The following is a 22,422-nucleotide window of genomic DNA, read 5'->3' on the forward strand; positions in this document are numbered from 1 at the left end:
ATTTTATTGTTTTTCCAAAGATAGAAATGCGTTAAATTTACGTAAGTTAGGCCAAAGAAGACGTTCTGAGTAAGAAATGTTTTTTAGGAGCGTCCATAGAATAAATATTACATTAAAAGGAGGACATGTTTCAATGTTTCACCTGGACGTGAAAGCATTAAAGATTAATTTATAATTTTACTGTTTAAATTTAACAAAAATTACCCATTTTTTTGGTATATTAATTTTTTAAATTAACCCTTTCCGTCCACGTGAAACATTGAAACATGCGTTCTTTTTATCGCGATATTTATTCTCCAAAAGCTTTTAGAAGAAATTTTTCAGGAAAAACATTCTTTGCGGCTTCCACTGTGTGAATATCATTTCTAACTTTAAAAAACAATTAAATTCATAAATATTTGGAAAATTACAATGATTCGCCAAAGGGTTAAAGATTGCTTTAAAACGAAGTTGCCGTCTTTCAACATCAAAACAAAAACCTTCAATGGCGTCATAAACATGGCGACTAAACGTCAGTTTTCATCTTTGAATAAAAAAAAAGTAAATTTTCAAACATTTAGAGCACAAATTACCCAAAATAAACTTGTTGAATTTATTTGCTCTAACCCAGGTAATAACATTGTAATGATTAATTTACATTACTTTAGAATTTCAATGCAAAAAAGTCGTGACAATCATTCGAGGTGGACATAAAGCATTAAAGTTTATTGTGCTTCAAGCAAACAAAATGGCTACTGTGATCTAACTCGAAAAAAAGTAATAATTACACGAAATAGTATAAAAAAGATCGTGAGAAATGTTTCTTATTTCACTTATAGGATGAAAATATGTTGGGAAAATTGTCTGAAAAATCGTTGAAATGTATTTACTTCACCTTGAAATCCCCCAGACACGTAATGGAAGCCATAACCACCAACGAAAAAAAATCAGAGTTTGACTGTCGCTCAAAATTTCGTCAATCACTTTGACTTGCGCGAGTGATCTTTTTTTAAACCCCTCGCTCTTGCTGCCGCGAGATTATTGTTTGAATTAAATAATACACCACATTGCGACTAAATTGGTCCAAAATATATTGGCGCAAATTTTTTTTCCTTTGCGTCTTTGTTACGTAAACAGATTTTTGGGGGGAGAAAATGGAACTGAAAAAGAAGATCTTTAGAAGAAAAAAAATTGTCGTCGCAAGAGGATCAGCATGGGGAGAAAATTTTTGATGGAAGATGCTGCCAGAGCGCGAGTCTGTGTTATTGGCCATTGATAACACCGCGCGCGTTGCCAAATACATTCTCAGGGAGAATTCCAATAAAAGGCGGTTGGAGAGGAGAATTCTGAGCAGTCAATTGTCGTTTGTCGCGGTGCGAGTGATAAAAGAAATTATTTCTTTTTTTTTTTATTAAGTGTTCAGATTATACCCCACAAGTGATCCAAAGATGATATAACAAAGTGCTTTCAAAGGAAAATTTTAAGAATTTCCTCTCGAAAAAAAAGAGGAAACTCTGTGATATTACCAAAGATCAAAGAAGAAATTTCAACAAGAGGAAAAAAATTCCAGTGAGTTTTTCTTCATTCACGTGAACTTGTGGTGAATGGATGTGGAATTAAATTTAAGAAGATTTATGAAAAAAATAATCCGCAAATTCGCGATGAACTTCATGATCTCTCCTATCGTGCCCTATTCACGCAGAAAAATATCCTCACAGCAGAATTTCTTCCGTTGTGTCTTTGACTCTATTTTTTGCATCTTCAATGAAGTTAAAAATAAAATAATTTTCACGGAATTTTACAAGAAAAAAATAAGATAAAAAAAAGTTCTGTTTGGTGTTTCCTGAGCTATTTTATGTCTTCGTTTTTTTTGTAACAGAAGAAGTCATTACCGTGCTTCGGTGTACCCAAGAAAAATCAGTGAAACATATCTTATGGGTTCTTCTTCATGTCTTTAAATTAATAAAATTACATTGTTTCTCAAAAATAAATAAGAATAAAAAAAAGTTTCTTTAAGTGTACCGAAGAAAGGAATTTGTTAATACAAAAATAATGACGCAGAGTGTAAATAAAATGCACGGAACACAGCATAGAGAAGGAAAACTCAATACTTTTACTTGGTTAATTAATAATTCATTAGATTTAAATATGGTATAAACCAAAGTGCGACAAACCATTCTGTATGAGATGATTAAATAAATTGCAATTATTTCTCTCACATATTGGAAGAATGTGGGAATAAGATTGAGAAAAAAGTTGAGAATTTTCTAAATTTTCTTGTTTTTCTTTTTCAGTAGAAAAAAAATTTTAAATTACTTTATTGTTAAAGAAATTAAGGAAGAATAAGTAGGTATAAGACGAAAATAAGAATGAATTCTTCGATTCTTCTGTAACTGAAAAGCTTTCTCAGAGCTTTTTCCTTTGATTTCTTTATGAATAACAAAAGAACGTTACTTTTGAAATATATTTTTTTTTTAACATTCCTCAATTTATTCAAAGAAAATTTTTACTACTTATGGGAAACTGGGGTAATTCGGTGAATTTTTGGGAGATAATTTTTCCTGAGTTCCATGGAAATATTTGAGATTTCCCATAACTATCTTTTAGGAAATTTTCCGGGCTACAACTTTGTCTCAGACGATTTTTCTCTATCTCAATGGGAAAATGCTTTTTCAGGCCATTTTCCAAACCCTTCCAAATTTGCCTGTTTCAAAAATCCTGGGGTAAAACGGTTAATTGCGTTTTTTGTTCGCTAATCTTAATTTAATGAAATTATTTTAGCAAGGCACTATAATACCTATTGAGAATGAGAGATTTGTGTACCAATTAAAACTTTTTTTAATAAAAAAAATACAAAAAATTAAAAAAATGTTAAATTTAAGAAATTGCCTTTTTTATTTTTTTTAGTTTATAAAAATTGGTAATAGTAAGTGATTAAACATCCCAAATTGTATATAATAGTTATACTAATTAAGGGAAATTATTTTTTCAAAAATTTAAAAAGTTTTTTTTAAAAAAACACCAAATTCACCATTTTGCCCCAAGCGGTACTTTTTACTATCAATGTTTTACGGGAAAACTCGGAAAATTTTTTCGGAAAATTCAGATTAGATTCGTGTTTAGCAATAGTTACTCTGTCTAAAAATGCATTTGGATCAAAAATATTGCAGAGACATTCGCCAAAACTGAATTTGCAGTTGAGAGGTCAGAGTAACTTTGAGGTTCGAAAAATTTGTTTTTCAAATAAAAGCCAAAATATTGGATCAATTATCATGAAACTTTCTAGGTTTAGGCAGGGATACGAAGTGCAACTACTGACAAAATTAGACAGATTAGCTCTCACTGCTTCTTGAGTTATTAATTTTTATTTTTATTTTTCAAATCCACCATTTTACCCCAGTTACTCCTACCTGAGGAAAGAACCATTCATCTTCGAAAGATTAATATTGGCAACACGTATGACCAACACAAGCCATATTATGACCTTTTAGCGACTGAATTGTGCTATTTGGGCATTGCAAATTCAATAAAAAAAGAATCTTCTTACAAAAGAATTTTTTTTTACATAATTCTTCCTCTTCTGGCAAAAGAAAATGTGCTTTTGTAATAACGGAAAATTACCCAAAAAAAACATTTTCCTTTCCTATATAATATTCTAAATTTACTTGTTGGACGTATTTTCACATGAAAAATCATCCACATACGCAACAAATCATCAATCTCGCCACACTGAATACTTTGAAGATCATGGGAAAATAATGATGATCTTTGTTTGCAAAAACATGCGCGGAAAATGAAGATTTTCGGTAAATAATAATAAAAACGCGCGAGACTTTGTGTGTGCGCCGCGAGATGAGCCCCATTGTCCAACAGTTTAGTTGAGTGAAGACGACATTTTCCAATTTCAGAGATTTTTCTTTTCTTCCCACTCCTCTATAGGCCTCTAATGGTCAAATAAGGTGTTGTGCACTTTCACACTGTTGCTGCTGCTGCTTCCGATGCAACTGCGCTGATCTTGTTGTTGTTTTCTGTGCAGAGATTTCTCTATTAATTTAACTTTTTTTTTTTAAATATATTTTTTTTTATTAATTAATGTTAAAGTTACCGGAATTAAATTGTTATTTTTTTCTCCTCTCCTTTTGTGCTTTTTCATCTCTCTATTTGTGTGTATTCTCAAAGAAGAGTGAGAGAGGCGAGTAATTGTGGTGGGAGATGGTGCAATCAAAGAACACATCAGCCAATCTAGAGGCTAGTTTTGGCGTACGACTCCTAACAGCGGGCACAGCAGCATGTATTGCGGACTTTGTCACATTTCCCCTGGATACGGCAAAAGTGAGACTTCAGGTGAGTAGCATCCAACAGCAATTCCTTTAAAATTCAAAGAAAAAAAATCCTCCAACCGTTTTTTTTCTTCTTCTTTTCATTCAATCCATGCAGATTCAGGGTGAAGGACAAATCCGTATTCCACTGAGTACAGCTACAGCAAATGGGGCTACAGTGGTGAGCGCAGGAGCTCCACCACCAGCTGCTCAATATCGCGGTTTGGTTGGCACAGTCAGTACAATTGTTCGTCAAGAGGGTTTCAGGTGAGTTTCTTGGCGGCACGGCAATCTTTGGCACGGACCTTATCAGTTTCCCTTAATCATTAAAATTCTCTATAAAGTTCAAAGAGAAGGCTCGACGATGCCTTATCATCGTCGTGATGGTTTATTGACCGTCCCAAGTAGCAAAAACAAATCATCGCGAGAAATCCAATGAAAATTTATAATTGATCGGGTATAATGGCAAAATATTTGGCACAACTCATTCAAAAGTCTTGCATCAGTAATATGTAAAACTATCCCACAGTAAATATTTTTCTTTAGCCAAAAAGCGCTCAATTATTATGCAATCAATCACATTAATCAAATATTGATCAATAATTAAAAAATATATTTTATTCAGTTATTCAGATTGAGCAATTATTGACTGAAAATTGATCGATTTCAAGTCAAATCTAATTGCTCAATAATTGATTCTCTTTGTAGGGATCTACATTGATTAAATAGGTATTGAGAATGTTTTATTTACTGGCATACAAGTAAAATCTTTACAAGAATTATGTAATTGGTTGACTATTTTTTGAAAATTGATTGATTAACTGATGATTGACAGATAATTGCCCGGAAATTGCGTGTTTGACCGATGATTCAGTATGATTTTGATAAAGATTTCGAAGAAAAATATTAGGCCAATCCATTATCAATAATTAATTGAGTTATAGTTGACTCAATGTTGAATTAATATATGAATTGCATAGACGATCAATTATTGAGCAATCAGATTGATAGACAATTGCTCAATCGAATTGGTAGACAATTTCAGCTCAATTATTCGTCAATATGATTTATTCATAATAATTTGTGAACAGAAACTTTTATTAGCAAATCCTTAAGATCCTATAGATCCTAAAAATTTGAAAAACAAAATAACATTATGACAAAAATTATGTAATTGACTGTTTCTTGAAAATTGTGCAATTGACTGATGATTGACAGATAATTGCCCGGAAATTGCGTGATTAACCGATAATTGAGCAATTGAAGAACAATATTTGGTCAATAGTTGATCAATCCACGATCCATACTGATTGAGATAAAATTGACTCAATTTTGTTTGGTCAATAATTAAGCATAAATTGAGCAATCAGAATTGACCAATAATTGATCAATTGTTTGACTGGCTCAAAAAAATTAACAATTATTGATCAATCTGATTGAATCAATCATGATTGAACATTTGTTGACTCACTACTGTTATTTCAAAGCACAAAAACCTCTCAAATAAATGGAAATTAAATAATTCTTTCTCCCAATTTCCCCACAGAGCACTGTACAATGGCCTCTCAGCTGGTCTGCAGAGACAAATGGCCTTTGCTTCGGTGCGCCTTGGGGCCTACGACAGCGTTAAGATGCTGTATCAGCGTGTACTGCGTGAAAATCCCGAAGGTTTGCAGATCTTCACGCGTGTCCTCGCGGGTTTCACCACTGGCGGAATGGCTGTGATGCTGGCACAACCCACAGATGTCGTTAAGGTGCGCTTCCAGGCACAAAATCGCACAACAGCATCCCCCAATAGTGTCCGCTACCGCAGCACCTTGTCGGCGTACAGAACAATTGGCCGCGATGAGGGTGTACGGGGGCTGTGGAAGGGAACCCTGCCCAATGTGGGGCGCAATGCCATTGTCAATGTGGCGGAAATTGTATGCTATGACATCATTAAGGAGTGCCTGCTCAAGTACACACCCATGGAGGATGCAATTCCATGCCATTTCACAGCTGCCGTGATTGCGGGCTTTGCCACCACCGTGGCTGCATCACCCATTGATGTGGTTAAGACGCGCTACATGAACTCCAAGCCAGGGCAGTATCGCGGTGCCATTGATTGTGCCATCCAAATGGGACGTGGTGAGGGAGCTTCGGCCTTCTACAAGGGCTTCGTGCCATCATTTGCACGTCTCGTGTCGTGGAATATTGTTCTCTGGATCACATATGAACAACTCAAAATTCTCATCTTCAAGCCACCTCGCAAGGAGTGACGTCATGACGCCTTTTTTTATTCTTTCTATTCTAGGGATGATTTAATAATAAAATTCTGAGAAAATCTTTTTTTATATAAATCACATTTTCTTTTATTTTACTGAACTGACGTGAGATTCTCACTCTGAACCTTCATACGGAGGATATTATTGAGTACGGGTGCTGCATCGATGAGTTCCACAAGGCTAGGGCAGGGAAAATCCGTGGAATAGTCAATTTTCAAGTAACAATCCACCTTCCGGATCTTTTCTTTTAACATCTCCAAGATCTAGGAAAAAGAAAAATTGAAAATTATTATTTTTTCCCATTTCTCAGGAAGAAAATTCCAATGACTAACTTCCTGAATCTCTTCCTTTATATTTGGGCGTCCCTGGGCGCACTTGTACATCTCCGTGAGCTCCTTAGCCGTGCGTCCTGTTAGTTTATTGAGTACAACAGATAAAATTCGCACCTTTAGCTTCTCCCTGGACCACAAATCTTCAAAGAGAACCCCAATGTTCCAGTAGTCATCCTTAATGATTAACTTCTCAACGACACGATGGAATTTTCCGCGTAAAATGAAGCTACGATCCCCAACTGAATCACCCTGCTTCTGTAGGATGTTGGTCAATTGATCAATTGTCACGAGGCTGTGCCCCCGAATGCGAAATTGGTAATCACTGTCGAGAATTGAGGGATTTCTCCGATGTTCCGGAGGTGGGAGGAAATCCTCATCAAATAGAGCTTGATCCACAAAGTCTTGAAAAGAATCTCCTGCAGCGTGGGATGTGGATGCCATTGGGGGTGGTTCAGGGGGATTGGGGGCTGGCCCAAGCATTTCCACTTCATCGAGCATTGCAGCATCATTGAAGAGATTCTCATCTTCTCGCTCAAATTCCAGCAATTCCGGTGTGGTTGGACGTCCAGTGGAGCCCGCTTCGAGGGTCTCCATCTCCATTCCACTCAACAAGTTATCATCCTCATTCATAAGTTGCTCTAGTTCGGGTACAACAATACCATTCCCAGTCCTTGGAGGAGGTTTCTTGAATTGTGCCATCACAACGGGGCGATTGGAATGATTCCGTACAGGTGGTTGAGACTCCTCCGCGACTTTTGCTTCCTGATAGTCCAATCGTGGCTTTGGATTGAGCGGTTTGTTGAGTTGCTTGAGAAGAATATTCTCAAAAGCATTGGGAACAAGGAGGGTATCAACCTCCCCACCGAGAACATTCACATTGGATTGTGTGAGGAGGAGGACACCATTTGAGCACTGAATGGGTCCAGAGATAAGAAGCTTCGTTCCAGGGAAGAGTTTAGTGGATAAACAAGGTACGGGTCTGTATTCCATGGCATCAACTTTGCGTGTTCCATCTGTAAGTTCCAGCTTCAAGAGCCTCTTCCTCTTCGGCTGCTTCTTCCCTTGATTGCTACTTTGTGTCCGGAACTCCTCAATTGGCTCTGGTTCATCGAGTTTTTGGTCATTAAGTCGTCGCCACTGATCATATGATGATTCAGCTGGAAATGCAAATGAACTGTAATCATTCAAATCCTTCCAAATGATCCGGAAAACTCACAAATATCAATCACAAAGTTCAGCTGAAGAATAAATTTCCCCGGAAGGGAGAAGGGATCTTTCTGCTGGAAGACACGCTCAGGAATACAAGGTACTCCAGTTTCAGATAAATCCGTGAGGAGCCATTGATCGTAGGCCTTCTTGTAGACATCATCCGCATGGAGTCCCGGGCAATCTGATGTCACCCAATCAATACATCTGAAAGGGAAGGAAAATTCAGGGAGATTCCCAAAGGGATTTATTGATTTTCCTATTCACCCTGATAGCCAGTCCTCGTCTAATTTTATATATTTTGATAGGAATTTATTTTTCACTGTATTTATGAGATTTGAGACCATTTTTCCGGACCACTAAAAAAATGTTTTGAAAAATAAAACCAAAACAAATGAAACATAACCTCAACCTTTCCCGCCTTCATTTTATCCAGGAATTTTTTTATCCAAATATTGCAAGAAATAAATTTCTTCAATGAAAATTTCATAAAGGACTGAATACAAGGAATAAAATAAAGCCAGAGGAATTTTAATAATTAAACTGTTTCAGTATTTTTTTTAACAAAATAACAATATATTCTTTAGATTTATCACAAATCAATTAAAATTTCGCATTAAATCGCAATGAAACAAATATGGAAAGGAATGAAAGTTTCATAACCCTATTTTATTGGGTTGTCCAATATTTATCCGGATTTATAACAACATTTTTACCATTTCATTTAATTGGAGTGAATGAAATAGAAAATCAAAATTGTACTGAATTTATGTGAATATCTTAGGTTAGAAATCCGTGTAAATATTGGACAAGCCAATATGTTGGATAACGCGGATAACGCCATATGCCAAAAATTACAGGTGCAAAAAGAAACTTTCGAGGGTGATTTTCTGCAATTTTCTCCCATTTCCCAATATATTTTCCCCATAAAATAATGTTAAGTAAACCCGTGAGTTTGTGTAGAGTGTGAAAATCTAGGAAAATAGAGGATTTTCTGTGTGAGCGGACGAAAAAAGCTACAAAGGTGAGTGATTGGAAACAATGGTGGTCGTGGAAGCAAAAAGAAAATAAACATGACTTTTCTGCTCGTTTTTTTTGTCTTTCTTCCTTTGCAACGATAATGTAGATTGACACCGTGTGGGGGTGGGCGAGCGCCCCACTGCGCTTGGCGGCGAATAGGATGAGCGACGCCCTACTGGGTGACCGCGCCCCATCGCCCGCACGCTTAGCACATACATCGGATAAGCATCCCCGGGGCACCCTTGCGGAACTCAACGTTCTCCGGCGTCACCATGAGCTGTGCGATGTGATCCTCAATGTGGGTGGGAGGAAGATCTTTGCACACAGAGTAATCCTATCGGCATGCAGCCCGTACTTTCGGGCCATGTTCACGGGGGAACTGGAGGAATCGCGCCAGACGGAGGTCACCATCCGTGACATCGATGAGAATGCCATGGAATTGCTTATTGACTTCTGCTACACATCCCACATTGTGGTGGAGGAGTCAAATGTGCAAACCCTCCTACCGGCTGCGTGCCTCCTGCAGCTGGCTGAGATCCAGGACATTTGCTGTGAATTCCTCAAGCGACAGCTCGATCCAACCAACTGCCTGGGCATTAGAGCTTTCGCCGACACACACTCATGCCGCGAGCTCCTCCGCATTGCTGACAAATTCACGCAACATAATTTTCAGGAGGTGATGGAGAGCGAGGAATTCCTTCTACTCCCCGTGGGCCAACTCGTGGACATTATTTGCAGTGATGAGCTCAATGTACGCTCCGAGGAGCAAGTTTTCAATGCTGTAATGGCATGGCTCAAATACAACGTTGCCGATCGGCGACAGCACCTAGCGCAGGTGCTGCAGCACGTACGACTGCCACTACTCAGCCCCAAATTCCTCGTTGGCACCGTTGGATCGGATCTTCTTGTGCGGAGTGATGAAGCCTGCCGGGATCTTGTGGATGAGGCAAAGAACTACCTGCTTCTTCCGCAAGAGAGGCCACTAATGCAGGGACCACGTACACGGCCAAGGAAGCCAACAAGACGCGGAGAGGTGCTCTTTGCTGTTGGAGGATGGTGCTCTGGTGAGTTGAAGAGTTCAAGAAAGATTTTATTTTGTTTTTTTTTTTACGTAACATTGCTCAATTCAACGTCAATATTGCTGCTTGTTTCTTAGAAGTGATAAATGCTTTCGACTTATTCTTCTTTATAACATTCCGTGTTAATTGGTTACGGTATAAGAAATTAAGCAGAATGTCTTATCTTTTTTTTTCTGTTGAGGATCAAATAAAATATAAAGTTTTATTCATAAAGGTTTAACCTACAGTGTGGGTTGAAGGAATCTGAAGAAAAAAATATAATTTTAATTAAAATCTGAATCTTTTCCCGACGTAAGGAATCTTTTAACACGTCTTTCCAGGGCTTTGGGCCCCGCTTGGAGCTTTAATTTTGTATTCTTTAACTTCTTTTTACCTGTTTCTTTAGCTTCCTGCTATTTCTTCCCATCATCTTTAACCTCAAAATTTATAGTATAAAATCCTTTGTTTCCCTTTAAGACTCCCAACAATGGGCCTTATTCAGCGACCAAGAAACCCTTGAAATCTTTAAAATTACTTATCTACATTTTTCTTCGTATATTTTATCAAATTTCTCACTTATTTTGTGCTTATTTTTCTCAAAATTTACGCAGCGTCACTAATTCAGAGCTCTATCTCCATTTTTTTCTTCCTTTGGCCTACTATGATTTTCCCAAAGCTAAACCTATCAATTACGGAAAAAGCCTACTTGATTTCCAAAAGTTTTACTTGAGCAATGATCCACAAGAAGATTATCAATGGTTCCCGGAATTAATTCTCCTTATTAAAGATTTCAATGAATTAATTTTTTTTTAACGTGAAAATGTTTTTCAAATAAAATTTTACGCTCAAGTGCTTCTTCTGCAAAATTCAACAAAACAATAATTTCGTGCATGTTATAAACATATTTTTTTTGCAGGTGATGCCATTGCGAGCGTGGAGAAATTCGATCCACAGACGAATGATTGGAAAATGGTGGCGCCCATGAGTAAGCGTCGCTGTGGCGTCGGTGTGGCCGTACTCAATGATCTCTTGTACGCCGTTGGTGGTCACGATGGGCAGAGCTATCTCAACAGCATCGAACGCTACGATCCGCAGACAAATCAGTGGTCATGCGATGTGGCACCCACAACTTCTTGCCGCACAAGTGTCGGTGTGGCTGTGCTCGATGGATTTCTGTATGCAGTTGGTGGTCAAGATGGGGTACAGTGCCTCAATCATGTGGAACGGTATGATCCGAAGGAGAATAAATGGGCGAAAGTGGCACCGATGACAACAAGACGCTTGGGTGTTGCTGTAGCCGTTCTCGGGGGGTATCTCTACGCAATTGGGGGGAGTGATGGGCAGTGCCCCCTCAATACGGTTGAACGCTTCGATCCGCGACAGAATAAGTGGTGTGCTGTTAGCCCCATGTCCACGCGTCGGAAGCACCTGGGTTGCGCTGTGTTCAACAACTACATCTACGCCGTGGGTGGACGGGATGATTGCATGGAATTGTCATCGGCTGAACGCTACAATCCGCACACAAATACATGGAGTCCCATTGTAGCCATGACGTCGCGACGTAGCGGCGTGGGGCTTGCCGTTGTCAATGGGCAGCTGTACGCTGTTGGGGGATTCGATGGCACAGCTTACCTCAAGACAATTGAGGTGTACGATCCGGAGACAAATCAATGGCGCCTCTGTGGCTACATGAACTACAGGCGCTTAGGCGGTGGAGTTGGTGTCATGAGGGCACCACAAACTGAGAATTACATGTGGTGAGAGAAATTCAAACAAAAAAAATTCCTTTTATTTCTTTTTTAACTTTTATTTGTTCTTTTTCCGCAGGGTTCGAAAGGATTCAGTAGTATAGGCAAAAAATGGATTAAAAGTGAATCCATTTGATGCTTCAATTTATTTATTTTAATCTCTCTTAGACGATAAAATGAAAAAGAAAAGATAAAATAGAGATTAATCCTTTATGATGAATTTGGATGAAAGCGGAAGTCACGTAAGTACAGCATAATATAACTAATTTCCTCTCAAAGTCGTTTCATCTCTGCAAAAAACAAACAAACACAAAAATAGCAATAACGTCTTCACGAATCACACACAAAACACCCTTTTAATGGCACTCCTTGGGGGTAAAAAATAAATAAAATAATTCTGCCAAAATGCCCTCTTCATCTCTCTATTAAAAAAAGAAACGTTGAGTATTATAATTTTATTCTAACGCGAATAGAGAAAAAAAATAAAATTAACATAAATAGAAATTTCTCAAAGAAAAAAAGACGCTTCAAAAGATTTTTCTCTCACAACACAAAACGTCTCATTAGATTGACTCCAAAAAGTGGATTTTTAGGTGATTCTAAGCTAAGAAGAGGAAGGTTTTCGTTGGAGGATTAGCAATTTGAATTGTAAGATGTTATGTAGCTTCTATGTGAGAGAGAGAAAAAATATTATTATATATAAATAAAATAGACAAAAATATATTTCATTGATTTTTTAATTTATTTTGAGCCGGAAGATCTTTTTACAGAGAAAATATTCCAATATTTACGCATTAACACGTAAAAGAGCGGTAAAATACTCATAGGGATTTTTTTACGTGAGGTGTAATAAAATGGAAAAATGAAAAATGGAAGTTGAATCGTTTAACCCTTAGACTATTTTGTTGGCCAAAGTGGCCGATTCGAGTTTTTTCAATCGCCTCAGAATTAAAATCTATTTAACATTTCGTGATAATTTCTACATCTATATATAGGGGAGTTTCATTACTTCAATATCGTCGAAAGAAAACTTGGAAAAGTATTTTCTTTTAAGAGAAAATAAAAGTCAAAGTTTTGAGGTTAGAAACCTCGATCCTCCAGTGTTATTTAATTTTTTATTTTATTTTAAAGCTTTACGGCCCCAGCCTTTTCATGCCACAAGGCCATCCTCCAAGTGTTAAAAAAAAATAAATGTCAAACATTAAAGAAAAAAAACTTCAAAAGTTATAAAAACTAATTGTTACAATTCTAAGTTAAGTTATCAAAAACCGGTAAAAACAAACGTCAAACATTAAAGAAAAAAAATGTCAAACGTTGGAGAAAATTCCATTTATTATGGTCCAATAAAAATTATACATATATGTATGTATTATCATTAAAAGAAAGAAGAAGTGTCAAACTATCAAATGGAAAAACGTCAAACGATAATATTCCGCAATTATTTGTTAAAATTAATTTGTCTAAGAGTTGAATATGAAACGTCAAACGTTAAAGAGAAGATTTTTTAGATTTTGAATTCATTGATTGAACCGATTGAACTCCAATGAAAAAAATACATTTTTGGTAATAGAAAGAAGAAATATCAAACGTTAAAAAAAGAAACGTCAAACATTAGAAAAGAAACGTCAAACGCTAAAAAAAAACGTCAAATGTACGTCGGGTTAACTAGATTTATTACATTTTATTACATCATTTTTCTCCACAAAATCCGACGCAAAAAACATTGACATTTCCTACGCATGGCGAGTTGTGAGATATCTGCACACGTGAGCGCGCGTCAGAGGTGAAAGCGCGTTGTGAGAGACTCGCACAAGATGTGTTATTTTGAAGGTGCTGCTGCTGCATAAATATATAAGACAATGCCCGTGAATTTGTGGTGGTGTAAAAAATATGTGTGGTGTAAAAATTAGCAATTTCGAAAGTTTAATCATCATTTTTCACGATATTAAACTGTTGGGACGTTTTATTATATTTTTTTGCGAGTGAAGAACAAACCATCCGGAAGGTGAGTTTATGAGGGAGATCTTCAGGGTTATGATGGGAGATGATGTAACGAGGGTTGATTTATTTGCTGTGCAGGATTTATTGTGAATCTGGGCGTGGACATGGTGTCTGTGGGAAGAGTGATTAAATATGGAATTTTCGGGACAACAATCCTCGGTAGTGGCTACAGTTTGCACGCCAATGACTACAACATCAACTCCGTGGCACTGGTGCGATTGGCTAATGCTGCCCTAGCCATCAAGGATATTGCGTGGACGTACAAGAAGCAGCTGTACTACCGAGAGTGGGACAAGACAACGGAGGAGTATGCTGCGCAGAAGAGTGTGTGCCACAAGATTGCAGCTGAGAGGCTCCTGAAGTTGATTTGCACAAATCGTGGGGTTTACATTAAGGTTGGGCAGCACATTGGGGCACTAGAGTACCTCCTACCGAGTGAATTTGTTCAAACAATGAAGATTCTCCACAGCAAAGCACCCCAGAATACCGTTGAGGTTCTCTACAAAGTCATCCGGCAGGATTTGAAGCAAAACCCCGAAGAATTGTTTGATGACTTCGAAGCTGAACCCCTGGGGACGGCATCTCTTGCCCAGGTGCATCGTGCTAAGCTGAAGGATGGTACAGCTGTTGCGGTGAAGGTGCAACATCCCTATGTGCGGGGAAATTCAATTGTTGACATGAAAACAATGGAGATTTGCTGCAAGGTGATGGCATGGATATTTCCGGATTTCAATATGCAATGGCTCGTGGATGAGTCCAAGCGGAATCTCCCCATTGAATTGGATTTCCTCAATGAGGGACGCAATGCTGAGAAGATTGCCGGGATGTTCAAGGGGTACAAATGGCTGAAAATTCCCAAAATTTTCTGGAAGTACTCAACGGATCGTGTCTTGGTGATGGAGTACGTTGAAGGTGGTCAAGTGGATGACATTGAGTACATGAGACGTCATAAAATTGATCCTGTGCAAATTTCCAACTACCTCGGTGTCCTGTATGCCAATATGATCTTTGTTAATGGCTTTGTTCACAGTGATCCCCATCCGGGTAATATTCTCGTTGCAAAAACAGATAAAGGGGAAACGCAGGTGATGCTACTTGATCATGGGCTGTATTCCACACTCTCAGATCAATTTCGCTACGATTACTCCCAACTCTGGCTCAGTATCTTGCGTGTAGATCGGCTGGCAATGCGGCAGTTTAGTGAAAAATTGGGAATTCGTGGGAATCTCTATGGGATATTTGCGTGTATGGTCACAGGGCGCCCCTGGGAAGCTGTCGTGGCAGGGATAGTGCGTACAAAGCAATCAACAAGAGAGAAAAATCTAATTCAGAAGGAAACCTCATTGGTTCTACCGCAAATTGCTGATGTACTCGAGCATGTGGATCGTCAGATGTTGCTGATTCTCAAGACAAATGATCTCATTCGGAGTATTGAGACAACACTTGGGACACAAAATCGTCAAACGGCCTTTTCCGTCATGTCCAGATGTTGCGTACAAACTGTTTTCCAGCAGAAGCATGCTCAAACCACATCCGAATGGCGAAGATTCACACTCAGGCTCCAGAGAACACTCATTGAGCTCAAAATGTCCCTCTACTATGCCTACCTCTGGGTAATGAACCTCAAATTCTGGTCATGATGCAGCAAAGTCTCATCTAAATCTATCAAGGGAAGAAGAACAAGGGATCAAGGGAAGAAGCATAATTATGTAAATTTATGTATATATGTAAAGAAGATTGAGAGGGAAGCAAGGAAAGAAAAAAAAATCCATTTTTTCAGCAATTTGAAGTTTTTACACTTTCTTCCCGGAAAGTGCCATAAGTGGCTGGAAGTTGTGCGTTCATCCTGCCCAATACATCAGGGTTTTTCTAAGGAATCTTAGGAAGTTTCTTTTCAACCCTCGGTTGATCTTTAATGTCATCTTTGGGTCAAAATCTATCCATTTAGTAAGTCCCTTTTGCAAGCACATGAAACATTTTTATAGACTCAGATTTTGTCTCCTAAATGAACCCAAAGATCAGCCGGGTGTTGAAAAGGAGATTCCTAAGATCCATTAGAAACTTCCTGATGCAATGGGCAGTCTTCCTGCACAACTTCCAGCCACTTATGGCACTTTCCGGGAAGCACATCAAACCATTCCGGGAAGAAAAATGTACAATCTTGAATTTTCTCAATCTCTCTACAAATCTTTATTTACAAGCAAATTTATATTTCCTGGAGATGAGATGGTTACAGATTTCACCTTCTCATTCATCCAGCAGGTCATTAGGCTTGAAGTGATTCACGACATTTATTGTCCAGTCAGATTCCTTTCCTTTGGTGAATTCCTTTATGAATCTGTAGTTGCATATTGATATTTTGTCTCTATAATCTGGTAGGAGGCTGTGCAAAAAACAAAAGAGATTTTATTTTCAAATGGATTCCCGGACAAACTGAAAATGATCCCTGAATCTCACCCTAAATTAATCGGAGGAGTTTCCCCGCGTTCCTGCATATCACGTAGTCCCCGGAGAGCATGAAAAATCATTGTAATCTCCACCCAGCGCTTCTGGGCAGCTGTCTCCTCACCGGAGTCATCATCAAAGATAATGCCCACTTGGTAGGGGAAGGAGAAGTAAACATCCTCCTTAATTACCCGAATTTCATGCCTCTGTGCCACAGACATCTTCCTGATGGATGCTGTAATTTCTGTGGCACACTCTCGCGATAGCAAATCCGTGAGATCCGTTGTATCCCCATCGGAGAGCTTTGTGGAAACAGCCTGGAGAGCTTGTTTGGCACCTAAAACAAAATCCGGCATGCTGAATTCTCGGTCGATGTACGGACGTATGATGAAGTTCACAAGGATCCAATTGCGCATGGATTTGAACACGGTAGGCCACACAATCTCCGGGAAATCCATCAGGGGTGGAAGAGAACGCTTCTTTTGGTCACTTGGTGTGTCATTTGTGGACACTGCACGTGAGGAATTCCACAAAATTCCACATTGCGTGCTGCTGCGTGGCCGGGATCTGTGAATCCAGTGCACAGGTACACGTTGATGTGATCGAAAAGCCCATAAATTCCTCAACATTCTCTTTCCGGGAGTTTACACACCAATGCATTGACAACCGGACAAAACCCGGACGGATTTGTGCTAAAAAAAAGTTTTTCGCGCCTAAATTTGAATTGTGAGCTGCTGCGGAAGGTGATTGTGTGTTGAATTAAAAGTGATTGTATCACCAAAAAAAAATCTTTTTCATCAGTTAAATGCTCTTCTCCTGAATCGTTTGCAGCAGTGCGAAGGCTTTTGTTGAATTGCTTATCACCTGGGAAAGAATTTTTCTTTGGCAAGAGTAAAATATTGGAAATTAATCGTTATATTTTCTTACCTTTGTAAAACTCTGCAGGGAGCTGTTAATGAGTGTTAATGCCGTCAACTGAACTGATCTTTGACTCCTGAGCAGGATAAGTTGATAGTAGAACCGCAATTTTGGTGGCTGTCGATACCAATGAGTTGAATACACAGCAAAAGCAATTTTCTCACTCTAAGAAAAATGTTATTTTCAAGTAAAAATTCAAATAAAAAATCAAATTATGTTAGAGATGCTTACCTCCTCAGTGATGAGACTCCCAAAAAATGTTGATATAAGAAGCTGAATAAGGGCACTCACGACAAATATTAAATCTCGCATTATTTGATTCGTCATCATGTGCTCGGAGGCTTGATACAGGACAGCACAAATGAGAAAAATTAAAATAATATAGGCTACAAAGAGGGATGAACTAATAATCTCTTCCATCTTCTGGACAAAATCAATGGATAAATTGTGAAATTTCACACAGTTTATCATATTGCGCCTAGTTGCATTGGAATGATGATCTTCAATGAGGGATACACCATCATCTCCCGCAGGAAGATTTGCATCTGTTTCTGTGAGCATTTCCCGGAGATCCTGAAAGCAAGCTGACATGTGGAGGATGGCACCGAAGAAGAATGTATCCAAGCACAAGACGTAGTAGAGTGTTGTGAAGAGATTGAGGCAAACAGCAATGAAAGTGATAATGTAGCTTGGAATTGTTGATATATTCCAAGGAAATCTATTTATTGTTTATGTAAAAAAAAAGAATTATTAAATATTTATAAAATGACTTTTTTTTGTTACTTCATTTAAGCGAAATATTCTCTTCTCAGAATGAAATGTATAACATTTTTAATGTTTAACGTATTTTTTAAATTTTGACGTTTCTTTCCTAACGTTTGATGTTTCTAGTGATTGAAAATCCTCTTTTTTAAACCTCTATAGGATTCTTCGGACTGCCTAAGTCTTGGTTTTAAATTTTTAACACTGTTTAGAGCACTTAGCAATCCTCTATGGTCGAGTCATTGCTAAATAACACCCAGAAATGCAATAAAAACTTACTCAATTTTGATGGGTAATTGCCAACTTATTTCCTCTGCACCAACGTACATTTGATGGAGGATAATCTGCACAGGGTACACTATATAGCCAATGCATAGGCACGTCATGAATTTTCTGTAGAACTTTGTTAAAATATTTGACAAATTATCAGCTTTTTCGTAGAATTTTCCACGCCCCATAAGAATTTCTGAAAGAAAGAAAAAATTCTTAACCAATTCACCCACGAAAATGCAACCATAATACGAACTTTCATTCACATTTGCCTCCATGGCTAAGAAGAATTTCCTTATTTTAGTGTTGTGATACAAGAAAAGTATACAACGTAGGAATAACATAATGTATTGTGAGAATAAACTGAAAACATCAGAAAATTCAGTCATATCTTCAGAGTGAAAGAAGTAGGGATATTGAAAAAAAGCAATCCAAATCATATTTGAGAGCCAAAGAATTGTTATAATTTTGTACCACAAATTGGGATAAGATGTTGGCATTAAGCCCAAAATATTTAACATAGTTTTTGTTTCTTTTAAAATCTCCATTTTGTGTTTTATAAGCAATGAAAAAAAAAGAATCACAGCTAAAAGGACAATGAAGATTCACAAAGACTTCTTGAGGTTTTATACAAGAAGAGGAATTGAAGAAAGCTCCAATCCAATGCTTTGGGATGTGAAGCTATATTGTAATTTATGAACAAATTATTAATTTCTTAAATTTCTCTTTAATTTTTATTTATTTGTAGATAAATCAGAAAACCAAAAAAATGAATTCTCATTGATTTTTCAAACATTTAACATGTTGTTTATACCCAAAAAATGAGGTTGATTCTGATAAAATTCTCACAAGATTTTGACATTGTATTTCTTTATTTAATCGACTTTTTTTTAAGGAAAATTAATTTTCCTGGGTTCTTTCAAGATCTTTTTGAATATATTCTGGAAGAACAAATTCGTTGATTTACTTTTAGAAAACGTATTCTTGCAGAATACCAAAAAACTTAAAATTTACTAATTCCAAGAAAAGAAATGAAAAGATTTTTACCAGAATCGACCCCAATATATATTTTTAATCAAATCCAAACCAAACCAAGATGTTTGATAAAATGCGAGCATATGGTAAAGTTCAAGTCAATCAAAATTGAAGTAACGAAGGATTAAAGAGAATTTAATATGAGGTTTTGTGTGAGACGTTTTAAATGAAAATGCAAAAGCAATTTACTTTTGATTGACAATAAAATTATCACTTAAAAATTTTCAAAGCAATTTCCTGAAGGCAAAAACGTCTTTTGCTTGTCTGTTAAACCCTTTCAAGTCCATTGAATCAATACAATAGGTATTTGATAGGTACATAAGTTCTCCTTTTTTAGTTCAAGGTCTCAAACACATTTTATTTTTTAATGAAAATTTATTTCAATCCTAAAAGGGATTTTAAAGAACCCTACATAGCACCACATTTACTTTTCTGCCTGATAGTAGAGAGCAACACCATTGCTATCTAAATTATTGACTTCATGTGCTTGATGTGATGCAGCAGCAGCTTCAGTTGATGATATGCCTGAAACTCTGTAGCCACTGTCGTAGTCGTAATCATAATTTGTTGCATAGGTGGATGATGGTGCTGAATTGCCGTACTCATAGTTTCCCGTTGGATCAATAGCCGTGGCTTTTCTGGCACCGTAGGGATTCAATGATGCTTGGAGCTTATTAGCACCGACCACAGTGATGTCCTGATAGGGTGATGCTGGTGTTGTTGTCAAGAAACTTATTCGTGGTGCGGGGAGTGTTGTTGATTTAAGGTAGTACGATGTTGGTTGAATGATTGTTGCTGGTGTCGTTGGGGCAATGTCGGTGGATCTCGCGGATACCTCTGCAGCTGTATTGTAGCTCTGAATGTGAACATTTGGCCCGGGAACACTGTGATGGACATCACCATATGTGGGAATCGTTGGAATAGGGGATGGTGCTGGTGTTGCACTAGCATGTGGTGGTTGTCCAATGTAGAGGTTGTAGTTGAAATTTCTCGGTTGAGGCCCTTCCGGAGGTGCATGATCTGCATGGAAACCCTTGAGGTAGTTGAATGTGGGTCGTGGTGGTGGTAGAGGGGGTGGAAGGGGTTTTCCCTCATTGTACGATACATCAGCATGGTAACCATTATCATCCGCATGATACCGCACAATTTGAATTCGTCCATCAGGAAGGTGAACTTTGTAGCTTCCCCTGACAGTTCCATCCTTCTGCTGCTGACTATGGGAGAAATCATCTTTTACACTGTAGGAGAAGGCGTATTGCTTCTTGTGCGATGAGTAGTCCTATTGAGGACAAGAAAAAAGTTTTCTTGATAATTTTTATTAAATTTTATGAAATTTCAGCATAAAACTCACATCATAAATATCCTCGTAGTCATATCGTCGATCTGGTAGGAATTTCTTTGGATGTCTTGCAAGGGGAACATATGCAGTTGGTAGGACATTGTTATCCTGCAACGAAAGAGAAATAAGTTGAAGGACTCCAATCCACCTTAATTCACTTATTTACTTACAATTCCTGCAAATCTTTGAAGACTTTTTTGACGATTTCTTTGTGCAACTACAGCATAGGGATGATTAGGTCTCCCACCAGGAGGAACATCCTGATTTGTTGGGGGGAACTGTATGGGTCCTTGATTGAAGATACTCGTGGAAGCTGGTTGAATTTGTCGATCAATGCGATTTGTTGATTCAAAGGGATGCGGATTGAAGTGTCGTGGTTGCAGGAAAATCTCCCTTTCGGGTGTTTCAGATTCCGTTAAAATTTCACATCCACTGTGTAGGACATTAAGAAGGACTACAAACTAGAAGAAGGAGAAGATGAATGAAAAGAATAATTATTGAAAAAAAAAATAAACGAATTTCGGTCACTCACATGAATTTTCACCCAGAACATTCTCATTATTCTCAATGACCATTGAACACTTTGAGCATAGAATAATGAAAAGAACGTATTTAGTGGGTACTTTATTGTTTTGTTTATAATCTCCCCCTTATTGGGCTTGTGAATGAAACCGTGAGTGTCTCAATTCGCACCGCGTTGCAACAATAAAAGAGTTTTATCTCTGGCGCAGAGCTATGTGCTGTTGCAATAAATACTTGGAGGTTTTTTTTTCACTCGATGTTCTTCACGTGAAAATTTTCTCAGCATATCAAAATGCCACATTGACATGACACGAGCATCGTGAAATCTCTTTTATGCGATGCTTTTCACTACACAACAATCCCTCGGGAGAACACGTGTGAGACTGCTTAATTACACAAATCAGAAAGAATTTTATTTAAATTTATTTGATTGATTCTTTTGCACATTTTCTTTTCTATAAACTGCGACACTTTTGAAGAACTTTAAGATTCCAATAGTCTATTTATTTCTTGGATTTTGAGAAGATAAAGGAAACACTTTTTCACTAAATTGCATATAAAAATTAATGATTTCTAAAGATTTCTTAAGAATATAAAAAAAAAATCTTGTCCATTCACATTTAAATTTTATTTAAAAAAACAGCGAGAATTCAGGAGAAGTAACACCTATTGTTAGGTTTAATTAGGGATAAGCACTGTAAATCCACTACGATCAACCACTAAATTGCAACTGCCTCAAGTACTGGATGTGAGACCGCCTTTTAAAGACTCCACCGCAATTGCGAAAAATCTTTTTCTCTCAATTGTTTCCAACTGCCAAGGTGCATTTAGCGCGAGTCTGCACGAGACCACGGCGGTGTATTTATGTACAATGCGAAGAATTTGAGCTTTACTTCTTTTCATCAGAAGGTTGCTTTTTCTTTATTTATTTAAATTGATTGTTAAACAATTTTTTAATAAAAAAAAAATAAGGATAAGAAAAGGACATGAGGTGTTGAAAGAAGAATATTGGAGTCAAAGAGTGAAATTCACTAGTCAGTCAATGTTAAGATTATCACAATAAAGGCTTAAATTTTCTCAAGAAAAACTTAAGATTTCTTAAATCAGGTTTATCTCTTATGTGTGAATTTTCTTCAGATAGGATTAGAAGAAAACGAAGATTTAGCAATCAGCATGTCTTCGTGGTCTTGATGTTACCACAATG

The 22,422-nt window shown here is 37.5% G+C and overlaps 7 protein-coding genes across 13 annotated transcripts; 3 read left to right on the top strand and 4 right to left on the bottom strand.

Annotated features, from left to right (window-relative positions):
• The first annotated feature begins 1,163 nt into the window (after nucleotides 1-1,163).
• LOC129795432 (dicarboxylate carrier SLC25A8-like) lies at nucleotides 1,164-6,637 on the top strand. Of its 7 annotated transcripts, none has more exons than XM_055836686.1 (4): nucleotides 1,164-1,548; nucleotides 4,159-4,323; nucleotides 4,417-4,565; nucleotides 5,845-6,637. In XM_055836686.1, the coding sequence occupies exons 2-4, from the start codon at nucleotides 4,192-4,194 to the stop codon at nucleotides 6,554-6,556; spliced, it is 993 nt and encodes a 330-aa protein (XP_055692661.1). In that variant the 5' UTR covers nucleotides 1,164-1,548; nucleotides 4,159-4,191; the 3' UTR covers nucleotides 6,557-6,637. The 7 variants fall into 7 exon arrangements, with proteins under 7 accessions (XP_055692661.1, XP_055692663.1, XP_055692668.1 ...); XM_055836688.1 differs by having other exon boundaries at nucleotides 1,191-1,548; nucleotides 4,162-4,323; XM_055836693.1 differs by lacking the exon at nucleotides 1,164-1,548 and adding an exon at nucleotides 3,489-3,938 and having other exon boundaries at nucleotides 4,162-4,323.
• Nucleotides 6,624-8,507, bottom strand: LOC129795429 (recQ-mediated genome instability protein 1 homolog). The gene is made up of 4 exons (XM_055836682.1): nucleotides 8,368-8,507; nucleotides 8,111-8,307; nucleotides 6,895-8,051; nucleotides 6,624-6,825 (listed from the first exon to the last, which is right to left on the bottom strand). Exons 1-4 carry the CDS (start codon nucleotides 8,445-8,447, stop codon nucleotides 6,655-6,657), a joined length of 1,605 nt encoding a protein of 534 aa, XP_055692657.1. The 5' UTR covers nucleotides 8,448-8,507; the 3' UTR covers nucleotides 6,624-6,654.
• Nucleotides 8,508-8,915: 408 nt separating this feature from the next.
• On the top strand, nucleotides 8,916-12,649 carry LOC129795428 (kelch-like protein diablo). Its single transcript, XM_055836681.1, has 4 exons — nucleotides 8,916-9,124; nucleotides 9,227-10,184; nucleotides 11,095-11,935; nucleotides 12,006-12,649. Exons 2-4 carry the CDS (start codon nucleotides 9,281-9,283, stop codon nucleotides 12,028-12,030), a joined length of 1,770 nt encoding a protein of 589 aa, XP_055692656.1. The 5' UTR covers nucleotides 8,916-9,124; nucleotides 9,227-9,280; the 3' UTR covers nucleotides 12,031-12,649.
• An 888-nt stretch (nucleotides 12,650-13,537) lies between these two features.
• LOC129795430 (aarF domain-containing kinase 1) lies at nucleotides 13,538-15,710 on the top strand. The gene is made up of 2 exons (XM_055836684.1): nucleotides 13,538-13,931; nucleotides 14,006-15,710. Exon 2 carries the CDS (start codon nucleotides 14,032-14,034, stop codon nucleotides 15,565-15,567), a length of 1,536 nt encoding a protein of 511 aa, XP_055692659.1. The 5' UTR covers nucleotides 13,538-13,931; nucleotides 14,006-14,031; the 3' UTR covers nucleotides 15,568-15,710.
• Nucleotides 15,711-16,088: 378 nt separating this feature from the next.
• LOC129795433 (m-AAA protease-interacting protein 1, mitochondrial) lies at nucleotides 16,089-17,050 on the bottom strand. The gene is made up of 2 exons (XM_055836694.1): nucleotides 16,385-17,050; nucleotides 16,089-16,310 (listed from the first exon to the last, which is right to left on the bottom strand). The coding sequence occupies exons 1-2, from the start codon at nucleotides 16,999-17,001 to the stop codon at nucleotides 16,175-16,177; spliced, it is 753 nt and encodes a 250-aa protein (XP_055692669.1). The 5' UTR covers nucleotides 17,002-17,050; the 3' UTR covers nucleotides 16,089-16,174.
• Nucleotides 17,051-17,173: 123 nt separating this feature from the next.
• LOC129794417 (odorant receptor 10a-like) lies at nucleotides 17,174-18,822 on the bottom strand. The gene is made up of 5 exons (XM_055835168.1): nucleotides 18,687-18,822; nucleotides 18,332-18,518; nucleotides 17,522-18,008; nucleotides 17,300-17,455; nucleotides 17,174-17,236 (listed from the first exon to the last, which is right to left on the bottom strand). The coding sequence occupies exons 1-5, from the start codon at nucleotides 18,820-18,822 to the stop codon at nucleotides 17,174-17,176; spliced, it is 1,029 nt and encodes a 342-aa protein (XP_055691143.1).
• An 890-nt stretch (nucleotides 18,823-19,712) lies between these two features.
• Nucleotides 19,713-22,381, bottom strand: LOC129795431 (uncharacterized). The gene is made up of 4 exons (XM_055836685.1): nucleotides 21,229-22,381; nucleotides 20,867-21,157; nucleotides 20,709-20,804; nucleotides 19,713-20,636 (listed from the first exon to the last, which is right to left on the bottom strand). Exons 1-4 carry the CDS (start codon nucleotides 21,253-21,255, stop codon nucleotides 19,782-19,784), a joined length of 1,269 nt encoding a protein of 422 aa, XP_055692660.1. The 5' UTR covers nucleotides 21,256-22,381; the 3' UTR covers nucleotides 19,713-19,781.
• Between the last annotated feature and the right edge of the window lie 41 nt (nucleotides 22,382-22,422).

The sequence above is a fragment of the Lutzomyia longipalpis genome, chromosome 4, assembly GCF_024334085.1.
Source record: "Lutzomyia longipalpis isolate SR_M1_2022 chromosome 4, ASM2433408v1".
Classification (NCBI taxonomy): Eukaryota; Metazoa; Arthropoda; class Insecta; order Diptera; family Psychodidae; genus Lutzomyia; species Lutzomyia longipalpis.

Coding starts and splice junctions, on each gene's coding strand:
- LOC129795429 (XM_055836682.1), bottom strand. CDS start 8,447: ATGGTCTCAAATCTCATAAATACAGTGAAAAATAAATTCCTATCAAAA. Junction 8,308..8,367: donor GACGAGGACTGGCTATCAGG/GTGAATAGGAAA, acceptor CTTCCCTTTCAG/ATGTATTGATTGGGTGACAT. Junction 8,052..8,110: donor GAACTTTGTGATTGATATTT/GTGAGTTTTCCG, acceptor TTGCATTTCCAG/CTGAATCATCATATGATCAG.
- LOC129795428 (XM_055836681.1), top strand. CDS start 9,281: ATGAGCGACGCCCTACTGGGTGACCGCGCCCCATCGCCCGCACGCTTA. Junction 10,185..11,094: donor TGTTGGAGGATGGTGCTCTG/GTGAGTTGAAGA, acceptor TTTTTTTTGCAG/GTGATGCCATTGCGAGCGTG. Junction 11,936..12,005: donor CAAACTGAGAATTACATGTG/GTGAGAGAAATT, acceptor CTTTTTCCGCAG/GGTTCGAAAGGATTCAGTAG.
- LOC129794417 (XM_055835168.1), bottom strand. CDS start 18,822: ATGCCAACATCTTATCCCAATTTGTGGTACAAAATTATAACAATTCTT. Junction 18,009..18,331: donor CAATTACCCATCAAAATTGA/GTAAGTTTTTAT, acceptor AACAATAAATAG/ATTTCCTTGGAATATATCAA. Junction 17,456..17,521: donor GGAGTCTCATCACTGAGGAG/GTAAGCATCTCT, acceptor CATTTTTCTTAG/AGTGAGAAAATTGCTTTTGC.
- LOC129795432 (XM_055836686.1), top strand. CDS start 4,192: ATGGTGCAATCAAAGAACACATCAGCCAATCTAGAGGCTAGTTTTGGC. Junction 4,324..4,416: donor CGGCAAAAGTGAGACTTCAG/GTGAGTAGCATC, acceptor CAATCCATGCAG/ATTCAGGGTGAAGGACAAAT. Junction 4,566..5,844: donor GTTCGTCAAGAGGGTTTCAG/GTGAGTTTCTTG, acceptor ATTTCCCCACAG/AGCACTGTACAATGGCCTCT.
- LOC129795431 (XM_055836685.1), bottom strand. CDS start 21,255: ATGAGAATGTTCTGGGTGAAAATTCAT. Junction 20,805..20,866: donor TTCAAAGATTTGCAGGAATT/GTAAGTAAATAA, acceptor CTTTCGTTGCAG/GATAACAATGTCCTACCAAC. Junction 20,637..20,708: donor ACTACGAGGATATTTATGAT/GTGAGTTTTATG, acceptor TGTCCTCAATAG/GACTACTCATCGCACAAGAA.
- LOC129795430 (XM_055836684.1), top strand. CDS start 14,032: ATGGTGTCTGTGGGAAGAGTGATTAAATATGGAATTTTCGGGACAACA.
- LOC129795433 (XM_055836694.1), bottom strand. CDS start 17,001: ATGTTGAGGAATTTATGGGCTTTTCGATCACATCAACGTGTACCTGTG. Junction 16,311..16,384: donor ACTCCTCCGATTAATTTAGG/GTGAGATTCAGG, acceptor TTTTTTGCACAG/CCTCCTACCAGATTATAGAG.